The sequence below is a fragment of the Mugil cephalus genome, chromosome 8 (genome assembly GCF_022458985.1).
Source record: "Mugil cephalus isolate CIBA_MC_2020 chromosome 8, CIBA_Mcephalus_1.1, whole genome shotgun sequence".
NCBI lineage: Eukaryota > Metazoa > Chordata > Actinopteri > Mugiliformes > Mugilidae > Mugil > Mugil cephalus.
Window position 1 is genome coordinate 6,334,082 of NC_061777.1, and position 23,979 is coordinate 6,358,060.

Below are 23,979 nucleotides of genomic sequence, written 5' to 3' on the forward strand. Positions count from 1 at the left end.
CTGTCGAGTTATGGTTGAGCGTTGTTCTTTTGTTCATACTGTCTTTTTAACAGATAAGATGAATTATCCTCGGTGAATTCATTCTGATTTGATCTGATCTGTTTCATTTAATTTTACTTTACAAATCATTTAAAATACAATTTCATTTCATAATTCACCACAGGATATGATTTTGTTTAAAAAAACGGATCTCCCCAGACGCCATCAGTAGATTATAAACGTGGATCCAGAAACAATACACTAAATTATGGAAAATAATACCTATTTCTACCTAAACTGTAACTTAACCCTAAAACAATCTAAAGTTATTCCATAGATACAGACGGTGTAGAATTTAAACACAACAGCAACACATCAGGCACAGGTACATGAGTCCAAACTGGGATTAAAAATATTTTGACAGCAATTTTTATTTAATTTAATTTTATTTTATAAATAAAGCTTCTTTAAAAACTGCTGCAAACAGTCGAGCAGCGCACAGGATGTTTTGTGCGCTCTGCGATGCTGAAGAGGGAGGAGCTGGGAGGCAGGCGAGGACGCACAAAACACACACACATACACACAGACACGCAAAGACAGGGAGGGAGAGAGAGAGAGAGAGAGGAAGAGAGAGAGCAGCCGCTACAGGAAAGATGGAGGACGGCTGTGGGAGCAGCGGAGCAGACCTCCATCATACTACATCACTCATGAAAACAGGTTAGTTCCTCACATCCGACGTTTGGATCAGACGCCAAACACCTCGTCAGGCTGTGCGCTATCAAAGTGTCACCGCTCGGTTTGTTGACTATTTGAGGATGGGTGGCTGCAGGAGGATACATGCATCGGCGCCGTTCAGTTAGGAAAAAAAAAAAAAAAAGAAGCCATACCGGGACTGTGATGGAAAAATACGCTAAACCAACCCGGCGCATGAGGCTTTTGCGCCGGGCTGCAGCTAAATATATGCGTCTTTTTTAATGGGTGTCCTGAACGCATCGGCCCCCTAATTCTTGGCAGGTGTCGGGCCCCGGCAGAGCTGTTCATTCAGCAGTCTGGCCTGAGGCCTGCACTACGATGCCAGCTCAACATAACCAAGACCCCCCCACACCCCACCCCACCCTGCCCTGCCACCCTCCCTCCCTTTCATTCTCCGGCTTCAGCTGCAACATTTCTCTAAGCGGTCACACGACTGTGGTTATCAAGTTAGTAATGAAGCAAACCCGGGTTTAGCTGCTGAATGCAGCCATCAGCGTGTGTTTGCAACATAGGACCAATGACTGGCGCGCACACGTCTAATGGTTTTACATTCAGCGTTTAACACACAATTCAGACTGAAAGCAGACAATTTAAGAAGGAGCGAAAAGTTAGTAGTCTTTTGGAATAACTGGTCCATCTTTTTTTGATAACTATATATAAATATATATATATATATGTGTGTGTATAACACTCTCCACTCATTAACATTATGTCCTAGCTCAACATATGAGATAGTTATAGATACACTTTTGTGTTGTGTGGTTCTATTTTTTCTTTTCTTCCGTAAATCTGTCTTACACTTACACCTCATGCCTCTCACTTGTGCCTTAAATAAAGTTTTATGAATCTGAATTCCAAATGTGAGAGGGTTTGCAGACGATCAAAACCCAAAAATCCTTGCTTTGAATTGCTTTGAAGCTAAAACTAATATATTCAAATGTATTTTTCCTGTATGTTGGACTCTTTTACTAATGTCTGATAAACAACACTTTTAAAAAAAAGACAGTAATAAGAGATGCTTCCCATGCATGGAAGTGTTGCATGCATTTTTTTATGCATTTTTTATGGTATTGTGCACTGACTGACTAAGTGCTCATCGCTAAAGTGCTATGTGTGGTCTAGTTTTGGAGAGGAAAGCTGTCTTTTGAGGGACAGAGCATCAGTATGATGCTAGAGCAAGGAAGGGTCAGAGTTCAGGAGCTGGACGACTGTAGGGACAAAGGTGGCTCTCTTCCTTTGTGTCCTGCAACCTGGAAAACTATTCAGACTCAATTAAAGCCATTAAACACTCCCATCAATTTTGTTCATTAGTTTGTCTTAAAAAACATTCATGGGAGTCATCATCCCTCTCTCTTATGTGTCTTAAGTGTTTCATTAACACACTGTTAACTCTGTGTCGAGAACTATTCCTTATTAATAAATCCCACTTCATCATCTGGCGCTTAGCTTCCTCCATTTTATCTGGTGATCTGAACACGTGTATTAAATGATGTTAGGCTCAGGTTTAAATAGTCCATGTTACTAATGAGCCATTTGACCAATTGTTTACGTTAAAATCTGCATCATCTTTGTCTAGTAGGTTTGTGTTTTAAGTCAGTTGGAAAAATTCAACTGAACCATTTACTGTGCCTACGACAAATTAGGCATCCTGTGCCAAAATGTTTGTCCATGTTTTTTGATAGTTTATCTTGATTAGACAACCTTCATTTGAAATTCAAAGGTTCAGAAAACTTCTAAAATTATCTATTATTAGCCCCATACATAGGACAGACATAGGACCCCAAACAGTTGAAGTGCAGTTGGGACATCGACGCCATAACCTACGCATGTAGCCTATGCCGATGCGAGTTATTTATACATCTGCGCCCGTCAGTCTGATTCACTCTGTAATGACGCTAGTCGGCACTGCGCCTTTTTTTTTACTTACTGCTTCACGTTCTATCTTTCAGCGGTGACTGAATTTCCACAGAAGACGATTAATAATCTCTGAGTTTGTATCTCCGAACCTCATCAGTTAACCTTTCCTCTATGTATTCCGTCTTTATTGATCCAAAAAAAATCAATTCGAAAATTGCGGAGATGGAGAAGCAACTGGACATACTAGAGCGGAAATACCCAACTACCAAGATGCTACAACGTGCAATTACATTTCTGGGGAGATGCATGTCAGAATAGGGTCTGAGCTGTTGCCATAACTACAGCGTCAAATTGCAGCAGAAGCGTAAACCACACATTAGGGACAAGTTTTCTTCTTGATCACACTGAGTGGGAATCTGAAGCCATCTAGCTACGGTGCTAATTTTCCTCTCAAAATGTTACTATGAAGTTCAAGTAAGTTTTGAGAAGAGCTTATGATTCACTGTGTAAGATTCTAGTGTGACCAGAGAGTTGATGGATTTCTCATGTATTTGTCCTTCTGGTTTACTCATGTTTTCTTCCTCTCTGTTCACCACATCCAGTGTCTAATCAGCAGCAGTTGCCATGCTGATGATGGTCTCTTAAATCCTTTCCCTAACATCACTGAACCAACCAGAAAAGCAGACCACCATGAACCCCCAGGATATGAACCTTGGCCAGGAAGCGACGGAGGAGACGGATGCCTCTCCTCCCCATCGCACCAACAACCATAACAGCCGGTCCCGTAACCAAGAAAAGCGCTACAGACGCTGCGAAGCCTCTGCTGGAGGAAACGCTGGCAGTAGATCCAGAGCGCCACATCAGCGCAGGTCACAGGAGGAGCCAGAAATGGAGCCGCCGCATGGAACTCCTCAGCCTCAGCAGATGCCGCCCATTCCCCGCCCGGCGGTGGCACGTTATCGCAGGCAGGGGGACACTGAGGCCCGGATCAGAGCCCAACAGCAGAGGCACAGGCAGAGGCAGCAGAGAGAGGCCGAGAGAGCGCAACACATGGGGCAACTGGAGAAGCAGCACCGCGCGGAGATGACCCAGGAAGACGAGCGAGAGAGGGACGACTCCGTGCTGGCCCGCTCGGCGAGCACCGAGAGCGGCTTCCACACCCACACCGACCGGGCGGAGGGCGACGACGGCCTCGTGATGATGTCTCTGGAGCCCGAGGGGCAGTTAGAGGTGGAAGATGAAGTGGGCAACTATGGGCTCCAGCTGCGGCCCGAGGCAGAGGGGTACACTGAAAATGCAGAAGCTGATCAGCAACACATCCCTCCATGTTTTAATTATCCTCAGTTCTCAAACCAGTCACAGGAACCCCTGCCAGACATCCAAAGCCCCCACAGAGAGAATGAAGCAGAGGAAATACTGAATGCTGGATACTCCAACTACGTCTACACACAGCCGCTAAGTCACTCCGTAGAAAGGGACGACGTCTCGGCCAGTCAGGGCTCGGAAGGCGTAGATGCCGGACTTGAAGCCTACTCCGAGCCGTATGACATCTATTCGCTCGCCGAGCACGTTTACGAGGAGATTTGCGACGCTCCGACACCAGTTTCTCCTTCTGCGGGTGCGGCGAACAACGCAGAGTCTCTCCAAAAGAGGACGAGCGGCATTCGACTGTTGCAGGGCCAGTCGGGAGGCGGGGAATATCAGCAGCGGGAGGCGGTGGGCTCCCGTCTGCGGCACTACGACGAGCGCTCGGACGGCGAGTCGGATAGCCCGGAGAAAGAGGCTGAGTTCGCCCCGTACCCGCGCACTGACAGCTGCGATCAGGAGGAGGACATTGACAGCATTGTTGCCGAAGTGAAAGAAAGCCTAAGCTCTCATAGCCTTGACTGTGCTGCAGAAGACATCATAGAGGAGGAAAATCAGGTACCACAGGAAGAGGACAAACCCCAAACTGAAACTGACTCTGATAAATATCACACAACTGCCAGCCAAAGGAAATCAGCCAGACAGCAGGGAGCTGTGAGCGTTGCAGAGGAGCCTGTGATGGGAAGGAATAGTCAGGAGAAGAGGGATGCCATATCTCTGGCTATCAAAGACATTAAGGAGGCCATAGAGGAGGTGAAGACCAGAACAGTACGATCTCCTTACACACCGGATGAGCCAAAAGAACCCATTTGGATAATGAGGCAGGACCTGAGCCCCACAGCTGAATGTGATCTACAGCCGTCGCTTGGGGGAGATGTAAGTACAGCAAGTATCGGATAGTGTTAATTCACTGCAATTCAGTTTCGATTTGATTCGATTAATTTGTAATTGTACGATCAAGAGCTTACCTGACGATGCTGTTAAAGCTACACAAATTAGGTTGGGCTCGGGGGAAAGAACTGGGATGAGAAACGGTTAAACTCATGATGTGAAAAGGTCGGCTAACAAGAATGAGTAATGCTGTTGGTGGCCAGAAGGATGAAATGTAGCCTGCGTAGGAGACTAAAACTAGAGCGTTGAAGGCAAGAGATGAAAATATCAGAACAGATGTACTGTATGTAGCAAGAGCTGCTGGACCAGTGACCCCAGTACTGAGCAGTAGCTGTTTAAAGAACTGAAACAAACAACAATACAGCACGTTTTAATTTAAGCCCAACCTTAAAAGTAGAGACCATGGAGTTGGTTCCTCTCTGGAATTGCAGAGGAGTCTGGTAGATAAAGGCTTTATCCTATTCTAATTTTATTTAAACTCCTTGTAGCCCTGTTCAGACCTTACATTAAGATCCAATTTGGGCAATCCCAGCTTCCAGTGACCAGCTTTAGGTGTGTGTACATATAGCGTGAACAGCGTCGGCCCTAGCTGTAGACCAGGGGCTGTCCAAAACTGACCAGTGTTCAATCATGCCCACAGAATTAATTTACAAAGTGGAATAATTACATAGGAGACCTTAACTGCAAATTTTTCAATAAAATCTTCTCTGAATCCCTAATTTGTCCACTAAGCCTTGTGCTGTTTTTTAGAAAGAGGAGACACCGAGACCCAGAACTAAGCAGGAAAGTTGTGAAATTATTTTCTTAAGAAATTTCAGATTGTCCTTAAAATTTTTTGCAAAAGGATAGTTCATTAAATGTAATGGCAGTGTATGTAATGTAATGTAATGTTTGTGTACCTAAACAATGGGAAACATTTAAAATTGTTGTTGTTCAGAGGTTATTATGCTATTATGTTTTGAGATCAGTTTGAGCGGCATATGGCCCCTGAACTTAAATGAGTGTGATACCCCTGCTGTAGACAGATCAGTAACTCCAGTTTTATGGTGTAATCAGGTCAATGGACTACGGTAAAACGTTTAAATAAATATGTCATAAAATCAGAGACTAGCATATTAAGTGCAAACCCTCAATTTGTCATGATGTTTGGCAGCTAAACAGCCCAAAACACTTTTTACTTCCTATTCCTGCTCTGACTCTCATAAGTGGTCATTTGTTTTCAGTATGTTTTTCTGGAGATTTCATGGAAAAAGTAACTGTAATCCTCCATAGTCACTGCTGCTTCTTGTGGCTTAATTAAGTATTCCAACATACTGTACGTTTAGGAGTTGGGGCTATATTCACTAGATCAGTGTTCAGGGATATAATTCCAGTCATGAATGAATCAAGGACCAGTCACAGAGCTGTTATGGACAAACCTGCCATTCTGGGTGATTGTGTCTGTGCGAGTGTACACTTGTGTATTTGTGTATTCATATAGCTATCTTTGTGAGGACCCACTGGCGTTCGGTCACCTTGAGAGCGAGGACAGTCTCACATTTTGTCAGCAGGTGTCCTCACAGAGATGAAAGTAGAAATGTGTGTGTGTGGCTGTCTCTTCTACACTAACTGTAGACCCTTTAAAAAGAGTATACACATTCATTCAAGTGTTCATCACTTGTTCATGTGTTGACCTCTTCTTGCATGGGTTGTGATATAAGATCTGTGTGGTCTGCACAAGGCTGGTATGGGCATGGTTTGTGTTACTCCTGGGATTTGTCAATGATAATCATGAAGGTGTTAGCTGTGACCAAAGATGGCAGTGAATGGAAGATAACTCCAGGATCCTAGTTCCTTATTCCTTCTTATAACCTTATTTTAGAAATGCATTGTTCTTGCATTTTATAATGCAGCTGAATTGGTCAGAGTGACTGATTCAAACATTGTTGTGGTTCTGAATAAAATCCCAGTCACACTATGCTTCTCTGTTCTCTCATGCTACTGCTCCCTCATGCCGATGATTTATTCAGAAGGGAGAGAGAAAGGTAATGGGTACGACAAGTTGAATAATTCAGTGAGGATCGAGTGACAGAATGATCAGGGCTGTTTTCCTGTCTCATAATCACATTGTGGTTTTTATAAGACTTTAAAGGCTTTAAACTGCCCTTTTGTCCAGTAAATGTGTTTGTAGCATACAACGGAAATTAATTTGGCATAAGACGACGTGACATTAACGCAGTATCACCAGAATAAACCCGGGTTGAAATACAGCTTCAGCCTGTTGATTCCATGATGAACCCTGATATCTCATTGTCACCTGAGCAGCTGACGTAACCCGTTGATCTAAGGTGTTGCATTTAACCACGCACCGCCTCTACCCAGCGCTAGTTTCTCTGCACTTCGTGAGGTGCGACTGCTTTTGTGCATTTACTAAAAGTCATGGAGAATTTCTGGATGTATCAGGTAGAAAAGCTTGAGGAGGAACAAGCCAAGGAGAAGCAACAGGCTGAGAAACAGGATCAAGATGAGGTATTGACTTCCTGAGTTTGTGGTGAATATTTCCATTGGGTGTTGATGGTTTATGGTTATGGTCATGGTATCCGTTGTCTCGGGCAAATTCTCAAACAACGCAAAAAAAATATGTTAGTTTTTTAGAAAATGTAATGCCATACAGAAACATAGAGTAGCTTAATGCTAACAGTGTTTGATCACTTGTTTAGTCGCATAGGACATAATACAATAGAATTGTACAACTTGGTCACGATAACTGAAAATATTTAGACTTAAAACTATGACATTTCCCACTGAAATATAGAAAACTTAAAAACACAAATTGAAATTTAGGAAACTACTGTAACTTATGTTAATGAGTCTTACAAAGACAAATCAAACTAACATAACTTAGTCAATCTTTTAAAAATGTGCCCTGTTGGTTTCATGGTAGGAAATGCTTGATAATACAGTAAAAAAATACATATATATACATATACATATATGTATGTATGTGTAATTAATGTCAACACCAGTGGCACAGTCACCTGTGACTGTAAGACCAGACAAATCAACCTATGAACCACCTGGATTGACTTAGGCCACGTTTACACAAATACGACTTTTGGGTGAAAGCGCGTGGGTCTTGCACATCAATGATGGATCTGGATCTTCCTGTGACTGGAACTGCGTCCTTTTAAATCAAGGTCCCAGGGTGAAAAAGAAAAATATGCAATTCCTTTTTTGCATTGAACAGCCTGATACGAACACGATGATGACATCGGCCTACTCTCACCCCCCTGACCCTCTAGCCCCCGAAGTCATAACAACAACATTAATGATGGACTACACGCTTGTGACGGTGCTGCATCACATATTGACCCTTGTTGGGTGGCTAGGTCCAATATATCCTGTTGCTTCGCCACTACGATGACCTAAAAAGGATTACGGACTGTAATCTAGACTGTATGTTTGTATACGCAAGGTGCTAGGTTGATGTGCATGAGCCGCCTCTTCTTCTTCTTGTTTTGACTGAGGTCTGAATGCAGAAACAGCGCCATGCATAGGTCTGGGATATGTACTACAGCCTTTCTACAACTAGGTGTGGTCTCGCAATGAATCGACATTTAGGGAGAAATAGTCAACAGGAAGGAAAACCGGATCATTTTCGTACATTAGACAGATCCTTCATCAAGTACTCAATGGGTTTGTGAACAGCGACGATAGAGGCCAGCTTCAAACCAATTGCACGCGTCACCATCAAACGCAGCACATACAAAGGAAGATGCTCTGTCACAGATGTGGATCCTCATCGAGCTAAATCCATCTCAGTCAGATCATTACCAAAACTGGTTACGGATACAGTCCTTAATGATGAACCATCAGCTACTTCCTCTATATAGACGACATCAATCTGTAGTCACAACACCAGGATCTACAGCAACGATGTCTGTAGGTCATTAGGACTGGATTAACCTGGACACCAAGATTAGGCAGTTTGACAAATTAGCTGGAACCAGTTGGAAATGAGAACATAAACACAAATACCTACATACTATAAATGTAAAGTGTACCATTTAATTATTAACATTGCTATCTATATCTGGCATAGGGAGAGGCAGGAATTGACAACCAACCAACCAACCAAGACTCGACACAACACAAACCCTTTTGTTCATTCCATTACTTACATTTAATGGGTTCGTTCGGGATTAAGGATTTTTGCTTAATGATCCTACTCCTTATTCTCTCTCCACAGTCTCCTCGTTCAGGCTCTCCGTCTCCTCTAGGAGCAGAGTCGTCCAGCAGACACCTACTGCAAGATGACAGCTTTGAATCGTCTCCCTCCAGTAAAGAGGTGTGTTCAGGGTTTGACTAATTGCCATTAAGTGTGTCATTTTTAAATTGCATTGGGTAAAAATGCAGTTTGAAAAATATTAACATTCTCATATATTTTTTTTTTTATAGTCCAGGAGAAGCCTTGCATCCTTTCCAACTTATGTAGAAGGTGAGCTTTTCCTCTTTCGACAATAAGTTTTCATATTCAGTTAAATTGTATTTATATAGCATTAATAACAATATCATATAACATGATTGTACAACTCATTCTCCCAACTCATCACTGTAATCAGTTGTCCAGTGACATGTGCACCGTATGACCTAAATCCCAAAGCGGGAGTGAATAAATAATGTGTCATGTCGTGAGACTGAACTGCTCTCATCACTCCAGTGCCTGGCCCCTGTGACCCAGAGGACCTGATTGATGGGATCATCTTCGCAGCCAACTACCTAGGCTCTACTCAACTCTTGTCGGATAAGACGCCGTCCAAGAACATCCGCATGATGCAGGCACAGGAGGCCGTCAGCCGCATTAAGGTGAACAGTCAAATGTAGTATGTGCACACTAGCCTGAAGTAGACATTATATGTGTATCTTATGTAATAGCTACGGTTGCAGTGCAATCTCCATTGAGCTTACAGAGAAATACAACACTATATGATGATCAAATTGGGATGCTATATAAAGTGGAGTTAACGATTAATTTTCCAAATAGTTTGCAGTTTTATGTTAAGAAACATTATTGTTTAACTGTTGCTGTGCATGTAACTCAACATGACACAAACAAGAGAGTGGCAAGTCATCATCATCCCGTGAAATCAGTTGCGATTAATTGCAATGATATATTTCTTTAAATAGAAAATGTGTACATATATATATATATATACATTTTCTATTTTTACACAATAATATATAAGGCGTACTCATGTGTGTCTTTCATCAGTGTGTTCTGTTAGTCTGACCCTGGTGGTGACAGAAATTCAGCTACTTTCCTTCCCCCCCTTGACCTCAGTCTCAACATTTGATCAGAGCAAATCAGTCCAGTCTGAGAAAAACAAACAAACAAAAACAAAAAAAACACAGTTTTGCACGTTTTGTTCCTAGTCTTTTAGGAGAAAAACCATCAGAATTATAATTTTTTAATAGTTTAAGACAGGGCTCTTCAATGTTATATTAAATATTAAACTAGTCTCAGTGCTATTTATAAATATACATAATTTTGCATTCAATATTAGGCTATTCAAATAATATGCATATTTCAAACACATGCAACAGTAGGGTGGAAAATTAAATATGTATGTTCATATATATATATATATATATATATATATATATATATATATATATATATATATATATGAGTCATTTTCCCTGTATTGAAAATTGATCATCTAATGATAGATATTTGCTGTCCGACAATGTTGCAAACAAATAAGGAAAAACCTAAATGCTGCTTGCAAGGCACCACAAAATGTATAATGATAGTAATTTATATAAGAAATTCACAAAAACAATCAAATCCATCAGTCTTCCAATCCACTTTTTTATATTAATTAATCAAATGAACGATAGTATGTGTCTGTACCAGACTTAGAATTACCTCACACAAATCCTAACCCGCATTGTTTTCCTTTACATATTAAGTCCTAGTTACTGTTCTAAACTGTTACACCACACACTTCAGTAGTAGAAGTAATTTTAGGAGGCTCCATCGTTGATTCTCATCTCATTAACGTTAAACCTCACAGCATATTCCTTCATCTTCAAATACTGCACATATCTATTAAATTGAGACGTTCACCATATACAGGTGCAAACAGCCACGCATATGATTTCACCTACAGCACAGTCAGTGTTCACAAAACAGCAAATCCTTGATCCAAATCCCTGTGATCTAGCCACTATTTCCTGTGCACTGCTCTAACCCATGACTCTCCTGTCTGCTTTGTTCCATGCCTGACAGACGGCCCAGAAATTAGCCCACAACAAGAAGAAGGTGCAGTACCCCACATATCTGTCTCATCTCCTCCACGGCTCAGTGCAGCCTTCTTTCTGCTCGGCGCTATGTTCCTCTCTGTTTCTGTGTGTCTCTTTTATTATCATGTCCTCTGTATCTTTCTCAGTGTTCTGTCACTCTGATGAATTGCTGGCATTTTCCCGAATCCAGCATCCAGCCCCATTGTATCGCTGGAGATGCTGCTCATTGCTTTAGTCCCACCTTTTGAATCTTGATAGTACAACTCCACAGTATTTTCATTCCATTTAAATCTGTTGACCACTATAAATAGCTAATATCCATTTATTCCTTCTTAGACTCAGAATATTTAAACAAATCTCTGTTTCTACAAACAACACATCTGCAGACACTTAAACTTGAAACTCGATTAGCCAAGTCAAGCAATAAAAACCTAATTTTGGGATCTCCACTACACCACTAGATTTAAGGGTCAAGAAGTTTATTGTCATATACAACTTTGCAAGTTGCCTTCACACATCTAAACCAAACCAAATAAAGGAAATAACTTACTCTAAGCATATAAAAATGGATAAATATAATAAAATAAGCAAGTAAGTCATTTGCTTTTGCTTTGTCTGCCACATTTTCCAGCTCTCTTTGCACAGTCTCATTTTACAGCTCACTTTTTAATATTTATTTTACATCTGATCATTAAAGAAGAACAATTACATTCAGGGAACTGTAGTTGGATTCAGTTTTATTCAATAAATTGTCAGTCTAATAAGAAGATGTACCATTGCTCAAATCTACAATCACAAAACCACACTACATCAGCACGAGTAATAGGTCTTATAAAACCTTGCTTTGAAAGCATAAGTAGATAATTCCATTACATTGTATTATATTAAAAAAATAAGTCAAGGACAGTAAGTGTTCTTACATAAAATACTTATAACCCAGAAGGCAGGACCGCTTTTTTTTTAGCCACATTATTGGGTGGTTGGTCCAAACCAATCATCAAACCCAATCATGTCCCACTGCAGGATTAACTCACTCATGGATGTGCAATATCAAGGGGTTGAAGGAGTACTTTCCTGGGTTTACAATTGTTGACATCCATCCATCGAGCTGTTAAGTGTCCTAAACGTTTTCATTTCTCAAGACTGAGCATCTACATCCTCACACTAGCTCCTGTGGTAGTGCATTTGACAAACTGACCATTCTTGGTCCATAGACTGAGAAATCCACACTTAAATTTAAGTCTGTGCAGAACAGTCTTCATGAGCCTGATTGTACTTTACGAGCTAATTTGTGAAAACAGTAGGAAGACATTTTGATCATATCCCAGAATTTATAAATGTGCAGCTTTAAGTCCAGACCTTTCCTGTTATTTGTTGTCACCTTTTTTTCCTTTATTGTATGTGCTCTAGCCTCCTGAGACCTGAGCTTTTGTTTAGTATGCATTTTTAATTTCTCCATTTGTCTTTATTTTGGATTAGTAGGACCTAAGAACTATAAAAATTAAGCACTGTCTTTGAACAGGAAGTAGTTATGGAAAAAGTTTTGTCCCCATGTGTGGACACTGGGATTATTTCACTCAATATTATTATAGAGTCGCCAATATGTAACAAAATATAAAACTGTTAATTTTCATGTCTGAACATTGCAGTGTAAAAGCAGAATTGCAAGTAATGAAATCCCAAAGTCCTTAATCAATTACTTGCTAATTAGTGAAGTTGTAGCTTGTTACTATTGATAGAATTTGTGTGTCATATTAAACTAGAAAACTTAATAAGCATAAATAAAGAAGTTTAAACTGTAAAATTTGATCAGGTTTTGTACCATGTCCACTTTTGTTACGTGATCGGCTATAGGATGACTCCTCTGAAATGCCCTCGTGTTTTTACACCGACTAGTATCTAGTTATGAGGAAAAATGTAAATGAAGCAGAATAAGTTGCCACAAACCTAAAACTTAATGTCCCCAAATGAGGACGCAGGATCTCGGGAGGCTAGGACATCTACTCAATGTCTGCATACTGTATCAATATTGCTTGTGTATGTGATTCTGTACGCGTTTAGGCTCCGGAGGGAGAAACTCAGCCCATGACGGAGGTGGATCTCTTCATCTCCACTCAGAGAATCAAAGTCCTGAATGCTGACTCCCAGGTACTACAGGACCGACTCGATGCCCCCTCCCTGATGAAAGACCCTCATACACTGCATTCTAATAAAACTGTCCTGCACTAAATCTTAGCTTTATGAAGGTTATGGTAGTAATTTAAAACAACTGAGAGAGCTGTTGATTCAGCTATTGAATTGTATTGTTTTGTACAAACACATGTTTCTTTTATAGGCCCATTTTAGTGAGCTAGGCTAAATTGTTTTGCTACTAGCTACAGAGATTAGTAACAGATGAGGTCAAGGTCTTAGTTAAAAGTTGCTTAGGTTGGTTTGGAGCCAGAGGCTTAGATCATCTATGGACTGTTCTTTGACTTAAAGGAAACCATGATCGACCACCCTTTACGGACCATCTCCTACATTGCGGACATTGGCAACATTGTGGTTCTGATGGCCCGGCGCAGGATGCCCCGACCCGACTCTCAGGAGAACCTGGAGGACTCGGACCCAGGTCAAGACAGCAAGCGGCAGTACAAGATGATTTGCCACGTGTTTGAGTCTGAGGATGTGAGTCCAACATTTCCGACAGTTTCTGCAATGGAACACTACATTTCAAGGTTTCTTCAGAGCTGAACATGATTATTATAGCAGGAATTTTAAGTCTGCTGTGTCCTCTAGGCACAACTGATTGCCCAGTCCATCGGGCAGGCCTTCAGTGTGGCTTACCAGGAATTCTTGCGGGCCAACGGTATTAACCCCGAGGACCTAAGCCAGAAGGAATACAGTGACCTGATGAACACACAGGACATGTACAATGATGACCTCATCCACTTCTCCAAGTCTGAGAATTGCAAAGACGTAAGTAGGAAATACGCTAACCACTACAGCGGCACTATTCTATAAAATACAATATGTTATTTATAATAAAGTTAAATTTGAATATTGGGGGTTGTCTTCTTTGATCTCAGGTGCTCATAGAGAAAGCTAAGGGGGAGATTCTTGGCGTGGTTATCGTGGAGAGTGGATGGGGCTCCATCCTACCGACTGTCATCATCGCCAACATGATGCATGCTGGGCCGGCTGAGAGGTCTGGAAGACTGAACATAGGAGACCAGATCATGTCAATCAATGGAACCAGTCTGGTTGGACTGCCACTGTCCACCTGCCAGAGCATAATAAAGGTAAAGTCCACAGCTAGCCCTACGCCATTGCAACACTATCCCCTCAACTCACAGGACCCAAAGTTCCTTACTAACAACATCGTATTGCCAGACACCCTCAGAAAGTCCATGTCTATTCTCTGATGAATCACAGCTGTTTTGGAGGCACAAGGGAGACCTACACAATATTAGAAAGATGGTCATAATGTTATGCCTGGTCGGTATACAGGGGAAACTAGAATTGATACTGATTTGTCAGAAAACAAATATAAAGTAGACAATAAAGTAGACAGTTTCTCATCTGTCTGTACCACTGTGTCAATGTTGGCAGCACCTGCGGCTTCACAATACAAGTTTTGTAGTTACATGTGCAAAATTTAATGTGGGTGGCCATGTCAAGCCCTGTATCATTGAAATATCTGAATAATAATACCTAAATCTCGAAATAAAAACCCTTCCTATTCATCCTCCACCTTCTTAAATATGGGCCTTGTTCAAGTTTTCTCTGCTATACCAGAAAACGTAGCCTTAATTTTATGCATTTCTTTTACGTAGGGCCTGAAGAACCAGTCTAGGATCAAGCTGAACATTGTGAGATGTCCCCCTGTGACTACCGTCCTCATCCGACGCCCAGACCTCCGCTACCAGCTGGGCTTCAGTGTCCAGAATGGCATCGTGAGTGGCAGCATGATGATGCTCTGCGTTTAAAGATACTTGCTTATGTGGAAATTTAATGTCATTTAACAGAACTAATACATACCTCCCTTCAACAGATCTGTAGCCTTATGCGTGGAGGTATCGCTGAACGTGGCGGGGTCAGAGTGGGTCACCGCATCATTGAGATCAACAGCCAGAGTGTGGTGGCCACACCCCATGAGAAAATTGTCCACATTCTGTCCAATGCTGTAGGAGAGGTGAGACGTCATACTGGATTAATTCCCTTTTGGTTCTGGTCTAAATCCCTGGTCAGGAAGTTCAAAATGCCATTTGAATTCAATTATATTTCACATTGATGCTAATATTAAGCATATACTTAGAACAGAGTGAACAATAAATGATCTAATATGTCTTTTACGGAAGAGTAGAAGAGTAGAGTTTTAGTTTTAATGGACTAAAACCAACGTAACTATAATTAACTATAATGTAAAATACTGTTTGCACACTAAGCGGGATGATTGAGTTTGCATTGAGCTGGCCAAGCAGGACATGGTGGGCTACGTACATAAGCAACTGCTGAAAGATAAGCTCACTTTACTTACAAAGGTATGTTTTACAACTCACTTTTGCGAAAGTAAGTTGACATCATCTGCAAAAGTATATTGACTTTACTTAACAGCATTAATGTTGTACCACCAAAGACTACTCTTATTTGATCTACGGGATAAAATGATGCAAAAAGTTGCCTTACTTTTTTAAGTAGACAGAGCACCGTATCAGTGCATCGCCGACTTATAGCTAAAACCTCTTGCTAACAGCGTTAGCTAACGGCTAACGGTTGTTAACAGCGTTAGCTAACGGCTAACGGTTGTTAGCGGTTGTTCATATATACCTATGGCGGTTGTATTTTAACGGCTAACCGTTGTTAGCGGTTGTTAATATATACCTATGGCGGTTGTTAGTTAACGGCTAACCGTTGCTAGCTAACGGCCAACCGGTGTTAGCTCCGTAAGCTAACATTAGATAGAGGAAAAAACATATCTCTGTCTACTTTGATTTACAGTCATTTGCAAACGTGAGCTTGAAATTAAATTTGAATCAAGTAGTTTAAAACAACTTGCTAACATTAGTTTAACATAGTCTTTTGAAACCACTCGCCATTTTTAACTCCAAATTACAGTAATGTTACTTATTAATTTCTACAGCAATATAAAATTTGAAGGACTGCAGTAATTAACCAACTATATCACTAATTTAATTAACTTTATTCTTACCTTAAAGTTCAGTCTCCCACTTTTCCCAATTTCTTCTTTTGTGGAGCTGGTTGGTTGATGGGATTTACCCAGAATTCATTACATCTGGGTGCAGATGGAGCAGAGTCACTTACAGATAATCCAAATGACTTGTGTTTTGAACAAATGTAGACTAAATCAAAAGATAACATATTCATGTCAAGAGACAAACTTTGTTTTTTATTGTTGTTATCACAGGCTTAATTATGTTAAAGTTGACTTTTTACGGTGCTGATGTGAAGTAATGTAATGTTTCTCAGTGCTCACAGTATTTTTCCATTTGCACTGATGCTCTCAGTGCACAGTCATCCTGTGGTTTTTCGCGAGCCTCTGCTTAGGTTTGAGTAATCCATCAATTCAGTTTGCGCTCCTGTCAACTTTGTCCCTGCGAAAGGAGTTACAATCCACTCCTCTGTACGAGACATCGCCATACCCTTTAGTGAAATACCCCCAGAAGCACTCATTTCGCTTCGTTTCACTGAGTTGTTCGTGCTTTGAAGAATCATCCAATAATGGAGAAGTTATTATTCCTCACCACAGTGAAAGTCTGGTGCATATGTTATTGGAGACTGAAGAGATAAGGATGCACTTTGCATTCAGACCATTAGTCCACGAAATATATTTCTACATGTATCTGTGCAGAAATATGTCCGTCTAACTGTCCTTAGTAGATTTAGCAGCTGCTAACATCCAGACAAATTTTTGATGTAATACAATGCACATATATACATATATATACATAAATATATACACTGGTAAATTTTTCACCATAAATTTACAGTAAATTACTGGCTAATAAGTGCATTGCTTTCACAGTCATTTTAAAGTAATTTGCTTTCAATATATCACAGGAATTCACAGTAATACACTAAATTACAGTATATATTGTGAATATTTCAGTAAAATCTTGTCATGTTAAAATTGTGAAAAATTTCAGTAAAATGTTGTGAAATCCACACAGAAAAATGACCAAAAACAAAAAGAAGATAGAAGAACAAAGGACAGGCATCTGGTGTAAATATATTTCTTCCAAATTTCACCAAATTCAGTTTCTTACAACCTCCTGGAGAAAGTGATTCTTACCATTATGAAAATTTCATGGATTACTTGGTACCAATCATCCAGAGAGGGTAGATCTGGTTTAAGACACTTCTTAGTGAAGGCTTTTCTAGCAGCAACACATAATGACCACTCATAATAATAACAATAATAATAAGAAGAAGAATAAACCAAATTGGTATTTTGCTTTTATATGTATATATATATAATTTAATTTAATTTTTGTGCCTAATATGATTACACATTCTGCATGAATACTGGTGGTGATTCCTGGGAGCCACAGTTTCTCCAAGCTGAACAGGTTATTATCTGTTAAAATTCACAGTATTTCATCCATGATTCATCTGAAATGAGAGGATTAGTTTCCCTGCCCCACTTTTATATTATGTATTATGCAGTATCATGCAGTTTTTGCTTCTTTTAGCCTTTTGTAAAATCTAAGTCAAATTATAAAGTCCTGATTCTGTAACTGTTGTCTGCCAAAATAACCAAAATAATCTAATATTTATCGAGGAAGTTTTAAGAAGTTTTTCTTTCGTATGCAGGCGTTCACTGGAGACCTGACGTTGGCATGAAAATTAAAACCTGGAGGTTGTGGGTTGTGGGAGAGCTGAATTAATTCCATGTCCTGTTTTGTGTTTGACTCAGATTCACATGAAAACCATGCCTGCAGCCATGTACCGCCTGCTGACCGCCCAGGAGCAGCCCGTCTACATTTAAACAGCTCTGACCTCGCAGCCCTTAAAACGACCTGCAGTCAACGCCCTCTCTTCAAGTCGGACCCCGTCACAGCTCAGTGCTCATCCTTGATGCATTGCAGTGAGTTGTTCTGTTGCTCAGACGAGTCTCGGGGCAACAAAGGAACCCAAATTATTATACACGTGTCTTCGCTAAAAGATGTTTTCTTACTCTGATGCGTTTTTAGCCCCTAGTTAATGCCCAGGATCCTTTTTCTTTAACTGGTGACACATTAAGTTACGTAAGACTGTCTAATAAGCAAAATTAAAACTTCTCACACGGTAAAAACCTTGAGCCTGCATGTCTAACGTTGCTTGTACGTTTTCTTTTTTTTTTTTTTTTCCTAATGCTGCTATTTTACTGACAAGACACCGTCTATAAATATTAAATTAATAATATTACTAAAAACAGGTAGTCACATTGCAACGCTTGTTTTCCCTCCCACTAATTTACCACGAAAGATTCTCTGTGACCTCCCCAGAGAGTGTGAAGACACTTCAACACATTCCACACGGTAGCTGCTTCGTTTTGCTGCGGCTCGTTTGTTTGATCCACGTTTCCAGCGGGTGGATCGCAGCGGTTGTGTTTTTTCCCCTTTCCTTTTGTTTCGTTTTTGTATCCTCTGTGCGTAACACACCAGCGGTACCTCCAGCCGTCGTGTAATAAAACCCCTCTTACAACCAGGAGCATAGAGCTGACAGCGCGGTACTGTTCGACCAAACCTACTACGTTAAAACTAAATGTTTGCACAAGACACAGGAATGGAATATCAGTGGAATGTATACGGCTCAGTGGCAAAATCACTTCTCTGCCTATGGTTTTGTGCACAAACAGTATATATTAACCAGGGCTGCTTAAACGTGTGTGAATTTTCTACATTTCTGCATGAAAGTGACTCGAAACATCAAGTCCTGAAAGCAGACAAAGAGAAAAGGGAAGTGGAATTCTAGGATCACAAGCGAATTTCCAAACGAAATCGTTTGAGTCCCTCTGTTCAGAATCGTTTCCAATCAGTGTAATGAGACTCAGGTGTCGTTCGGTTCCGTGCTTTGTTTTAGAAAATCAGGGATTTTTTGCATTTTTGCGGAGCTTTCTGAAGTCCCGAGAAAAAGATTTGTTGTTGATTATCAGGCTGGAAAAGGTTACAAAACCAACAAGTCTAGTGCCAGACAGGCAGATTTAGGACGACTGACCAACAGAGATCGATCTAAAAGCAAGAAGCGTAATATCCTGAGAGGTCACAAAGGATCCCAGGGTAATGTCTGAGCAACTAAAAGCCTCTTCCACATTGGCTTATGTTAATACTCATGAATAATAATGTTCTGTAGTAGCCAAAAAAATTCTCCTAGACGCTCCAGACGACTCACAGAGACGTTTATTTGCCATTAATGCTGCACAAAGGTAGATAGACAGATAATTCTTTAATTTATCCCACAGTGGGGGAAATTTTCATTCAATGTTACAGCAGCATATAAGCTGAGGACAAGAAAAGAAAATAATACAGAAAGTGATACATCAGCAGCGATTGGTTTGTGGTCTGCTGGCGGCTGAACAGAATCACAGCTACGTCCTCCTTCATTTGATTCACTGGGTCGTCCATGTCTACTGGCAGGACTGAAAATCTGCCTTTTGAGTCATTTTTATGCAGAAATGTTGAAACATCTGAGCTTTGTAAAGACTTTTAAGCAGCTCTGTATATATATCTATCTATATCTAATTATATATCGATATATATATATATACATTCATCAGATGACATAACCCCAAATAATGTAGCGTGAGCTTGTGACCAAATCATGCTATGTATGTGAATGTACACACACACACACACCATACAGCACGGCATGACTAGTCTGTTTCCTTAACACAGAGACTGACTGTGCACTGCCTACAGGAAGAACACTAAACTAAACACTGCTTGGAATAAACCTAATCTAACAACGTACATGTCTTACCTTAATTTCTGGTGCTTTTTTTTCTTCTTTTTAACACAATTAGCGTCTTACTTTCTTCATTCGTTCATAAATATTAATAAGTAATTGCTTTGGTAGAATAGCAGAAACTGAAAGTCATCGCTACGTGGAGATGAATCGAAAGCTTTTGGACAGTTAGAAGGTTTTTAACGATAGACGCCGGTGTTGTACCAGTGATCGGACCTTATCTGATCAGAAGTGCGTGTTTGCATTAGGAGCAATTTAAAAGAAATTTTGGGTCAATATATAATTGTGGGACTTCTTGAGTTAGTTGACAGGCATCAAAGTTGAGCACATTCAGGCTGTTTTCAGGCTTAAAATCAACATGGCCGCCTGTAACCAAGCAACACGTTATACAAGTGAGTAAATACAAATTTCAAAGCTCATTATAAATATATTGTAGTAACACCGTTGACATGTGATAAATCACTGCTACTTTATATGAAATAACTAAGAAAGAGAAGGAAGAACAGACTTGGAGCAGGTCATGTGATCTGGATTTAACACACTTCCTTGAGAGGTTTAATCTAATGTGTTTGTAATGTGTAACTTAGCTGAAAGTGATTCAATTTGTTATTTTCCATATAAAATTTGATATATTGCCAAAAAAGAAATATCTGTTATGATTATCTCAACTTAACAAAAAAAAAACAATCAAAGCTAATTTTGAATAAACTCATTGTTTATCTAATTAGAAGGTGGTTGTTGTTATTAAATGGGACGGATATTTAGTTACATCTTAGTGATATTTAGTCATTTTTTTTAATAAGTGATTGTTTCCATAATAAATCATTATGTATTTGGACATGATCTCAATGAACATAAAAACTTTTAAGAACTTTTGATAATAACGTATGTAAGATATATATATCATGAACTTCAAAAGTCCCTCAATTATGTATTGACACTATTAATAAGTTTTACATAAATTGCTCACATGCACAAGGTTTTTCGTCATGGCGTTTGGTGCAAAAATCATAATCTCAAAGTAAGAACAACATCAAGTACACAAAGAATGCAACACAGTGCCTAACCCTGATCCCGACCGTAAATATAACCAGAGCTGCAACCGGAACCCAAAACCACATTTTCTTAACAGGTTTTAACACTCACACAAAATGTCCAAGAATAGTGGACTGTGAGGCCACAATACAATATCATAACCTTTAATGTCAATCGGCCGAGGACTCCACTGCAAAATGTTCCAGCTGAAACTGCAACTTTACCACAACCCATCACGTCAAACGTCACGTTAGACACAACAATGTAAACGCTTCACCACAGAACAAATAGTGCTCATTAAAGAGGCGATATGTAGACAGTATTATTTCTACAGACCCTCACGTCTTTCTCCCCACTGAAAGTACACTCCCTGCTAAAAGCCAGTGGTTTCTGAACCGAATGAATTTATCCAAAAATCGATTAGGGATCTGTCACTCACATAACTGCAAAGATGAATCTGAACTGAGGCTGCAGCAGCTCTAATCTGCACACCTGAGGTAGAGAGGAAACACAAACGGACACAGTTCAGACCAGCAGAGGGCGACAAACCTCCTCTTGACAATTTGGAGCCGTCTTTGAGCAGTTTATTTCTTATAAAAGGACCTATTTATACACATGTCATCTGCTACTGAGGAAGAAAACAAACAAAAAAAATTTGTTGTGTTTAGTTCATCTTATCTAAAAAACAGGATGTGCATTAATCTTACTGGTGTACAGGCATTCGGAAGATTTACAGCCATCTACTGCATGTTTTCCAGGACCAACTCGTTTTCCATCATAAAGTAAAATCACGCTAAACCAAATTCAATGTCTACTGCAAGCTCTCTGTTATCTTCCAGAAAAGGTTCAACTCTTACACTACCGCAAGTGCAATGGGATTTAGATTGTGTGTGAGCGTGTGAGTGTGCGTTTTGATAATATTTTGTATCTATACATGATAATAACATCGTACAGTAGCTTTTTTTTGTCTGTTTGTTTGTTTGTTTGTTTTTAAATGCTGCTTATAATGACACACCCGTATATATAACCCATGGCTATGAGTATTGCTGTCAAGATTTCTAGTTTCAACAAGCTGATTCTGAGAAGAATCAGTGACCGCATCTAAAAAAAAATATATAAAATGAATGTTGTGCTGTGGAAAATAGTCGGGAGGTATTTAAACTTAAAAAATAAGTAAATAAATACAGTGATAATTCTCTATTTTCTACTAATTAGACAAAGGAAATAGATTTGCCTCGTCTGTGGAGCGTGTGCTATATCCTGTACAGTGATGTGCACATGTTGTAAGCACACGTATCACCTTTATAACGAAGGGCAAAACGGAAGAAAACAAACTCGATGAAGTTCCGACTTTAGCGACGTTGCCTTTTCAGACAGACCCAGTGCTCCTCGGTAAACACCTTTACAGAGTTTTCATGCACGCTCTGAGAATGTGCCACAGTCCGTCTGTGCGTCTTCTGTCTCTTCATCCAATCCCGATACCGATCAGCCACAACATTAAAACCACTGACAGGAGAAGTAAATAACATTGACCATCTTGTGATAATTCTGACAATGTTACTTAGACATGTAGCACTCACCTAGATCAGACCAGGACGCCCTCAGAGACACATGTCCACTCTCTGATGAACTGATTTGGAGACCTGCACAATATGAGGAAGGTGGTCATAATGTTATGCCTGATCGGTGTATGTCACCATTAAAAGACATGACAGCAAATATTAAATAGGTCTACTATTACATGTCATTTTTGTGTAACAGGTAACAGCATCTAACAGGCACTGGTTTAAAATTAATGTTAATATATAAACATAAAGGATTTATTTATGTAATAGCAAAAAAAAAAAAGTATTTTAGAACTGAAATACTTAGTTAAAGTTATCATCCTCCGATTGGTTGAATTGACAAAGCTTCTGTAAATTGAGCCTGTGAGTCCAAACAGAGATTTCTCATCCGGTACGTAGTATGCAAAGTGAATTTTAATTTTAAGTTTTCATTGAGAGCTTAAAGTGTTTGTGAACTCTTTCCTTTAAACAGAGACATAGTAGCAGCGCCGCCACTTGAAACAGTTCTTTTAACGGGCAGCTCATCAGCAGAGGCGTTTTTTTTTTATGTCTCATCGACTCTTGACATTTTTTTTTTGTTGTTCTTAAAGCATCTTATCTAAAGTAGAAACAAACACAAAAAAAACATCTGAACTGCACTTTTTCCACTTTTCGCTCCAGTGCTCCAATAGACAACACGATGGCAACAGCGTAACGGCAACATTGTAGCTGTGTGGTGTGTGGTTTACAACCCGGTGTTCTCCATATTCAAACAAAGAAAAATAGCTGGATGTAAAAATATGCACATAGATGAACTACACAGTATATAGAAAACTATGTAAAGGTATATAACGGTTGTTTTTGTGTGTTTGGGTGGACTTGTGGGCAAATTAAGTGGGAGGAATTGCTGAAAGGGGGGTGGGTGAAATGTAGGGAATCGGTCGTGTGAAATAACATTCATGTACAGTATATATTGTATATAGCCAGAGCACAAGGTGTGTGTGATATTTTCCCTCTCTGGTTTGTCAGGGACTGTAGGCTACTCATGATAGCTACGCCAGTCGAAGGCGACGAGCCCTTGATCCTGCTGGTAGGCAGGGCTGGCAAAGTATTTACAAATGCACTTATTTTGAATGTACAAGAAACATTAACTCGTGTGGTCTCTAAACATGGAAAAAAAAATAAAAAATCGTACTAAAAAAAAACAGTACAAGAAAAATGCAATTATTTCTGTAAAGCGGCAGTAATGTTTATTTATTTGCTAGCTTTTTTTTGTGATGTTCTCACAGAATGTTTGTAACAATAATTACGACAATAAATGACT

General features: G+C 39.9%; 1 protein-coding gene across 2 annotated transcripts; it reads left to right on the top strand.

Annotated features, from left to right (window-relative positions):
• Positions 1-436: 436 nt before the first annotated feature.
• Positions 437-23,860, top strand: apba1a (amyloid beta (A4) precursor protein-binding, family A, member 1a). Of its 2 annotated transcripts, XM_047590763.1 has the most exons (13): positions 439-696; positions 3,192-4,830; positions 9,074-9,172; positions 9,283-9,322; positions 9,545-9,690; positions 11,117-11,149; positions 13,192-13,278; positions 13,612-13,797; positions 13,909-14,088; positions 14,199-14,411; positions 14,946-15,065; positions 15,164-15,304; positions 18,047-23,860. In XM_047590763.1, exons 2-13 carry the CDS (start codon positions 3,280-3,282, stop codon positions 18,116-18,118), a joined length of 2,868 nt encoding a protein of 955 aa, XP_047446719.1. In that variant the 5' UTR covers positions 439-696; positions 3,192-3,279; the 3' UTR covers positions 18,119-23,860. The 2 variants fall into 2 exon arrangements, with proteins under 2 accessions (XP_047446720.1, XP_047446719.1); XM_047590764.1 differs by lacking the exon at positions 11,117-11,149 and having other exon boundaries at positions 437-696.
• Positions 23,861-23,979: the final 119 nt, after the last annotated feature.

Coding starts and splice junctions, on each gene's coding strand:
- apba1a (XM_047590763.1), top strand. CDS start 3,280: ATGAACCCCCAGGATATGAACCTTGGCCAGGAAGCGACGGAGGAGACG. Junction 9,323..9,544: donor CTTTCCAACTTATGTAGAAG/GTGAGCTTTTCC, acceptor TCATCACTCCAG/TGCCTGGCCCCTGTGACCCA. Junction 15,305..18,046: donor TGTCCAATGCTGTAGGAGAG/GTGAGACGTCAT, acceptor TGTTTGACTCAG/ATTCACATGAAAACCATGCC.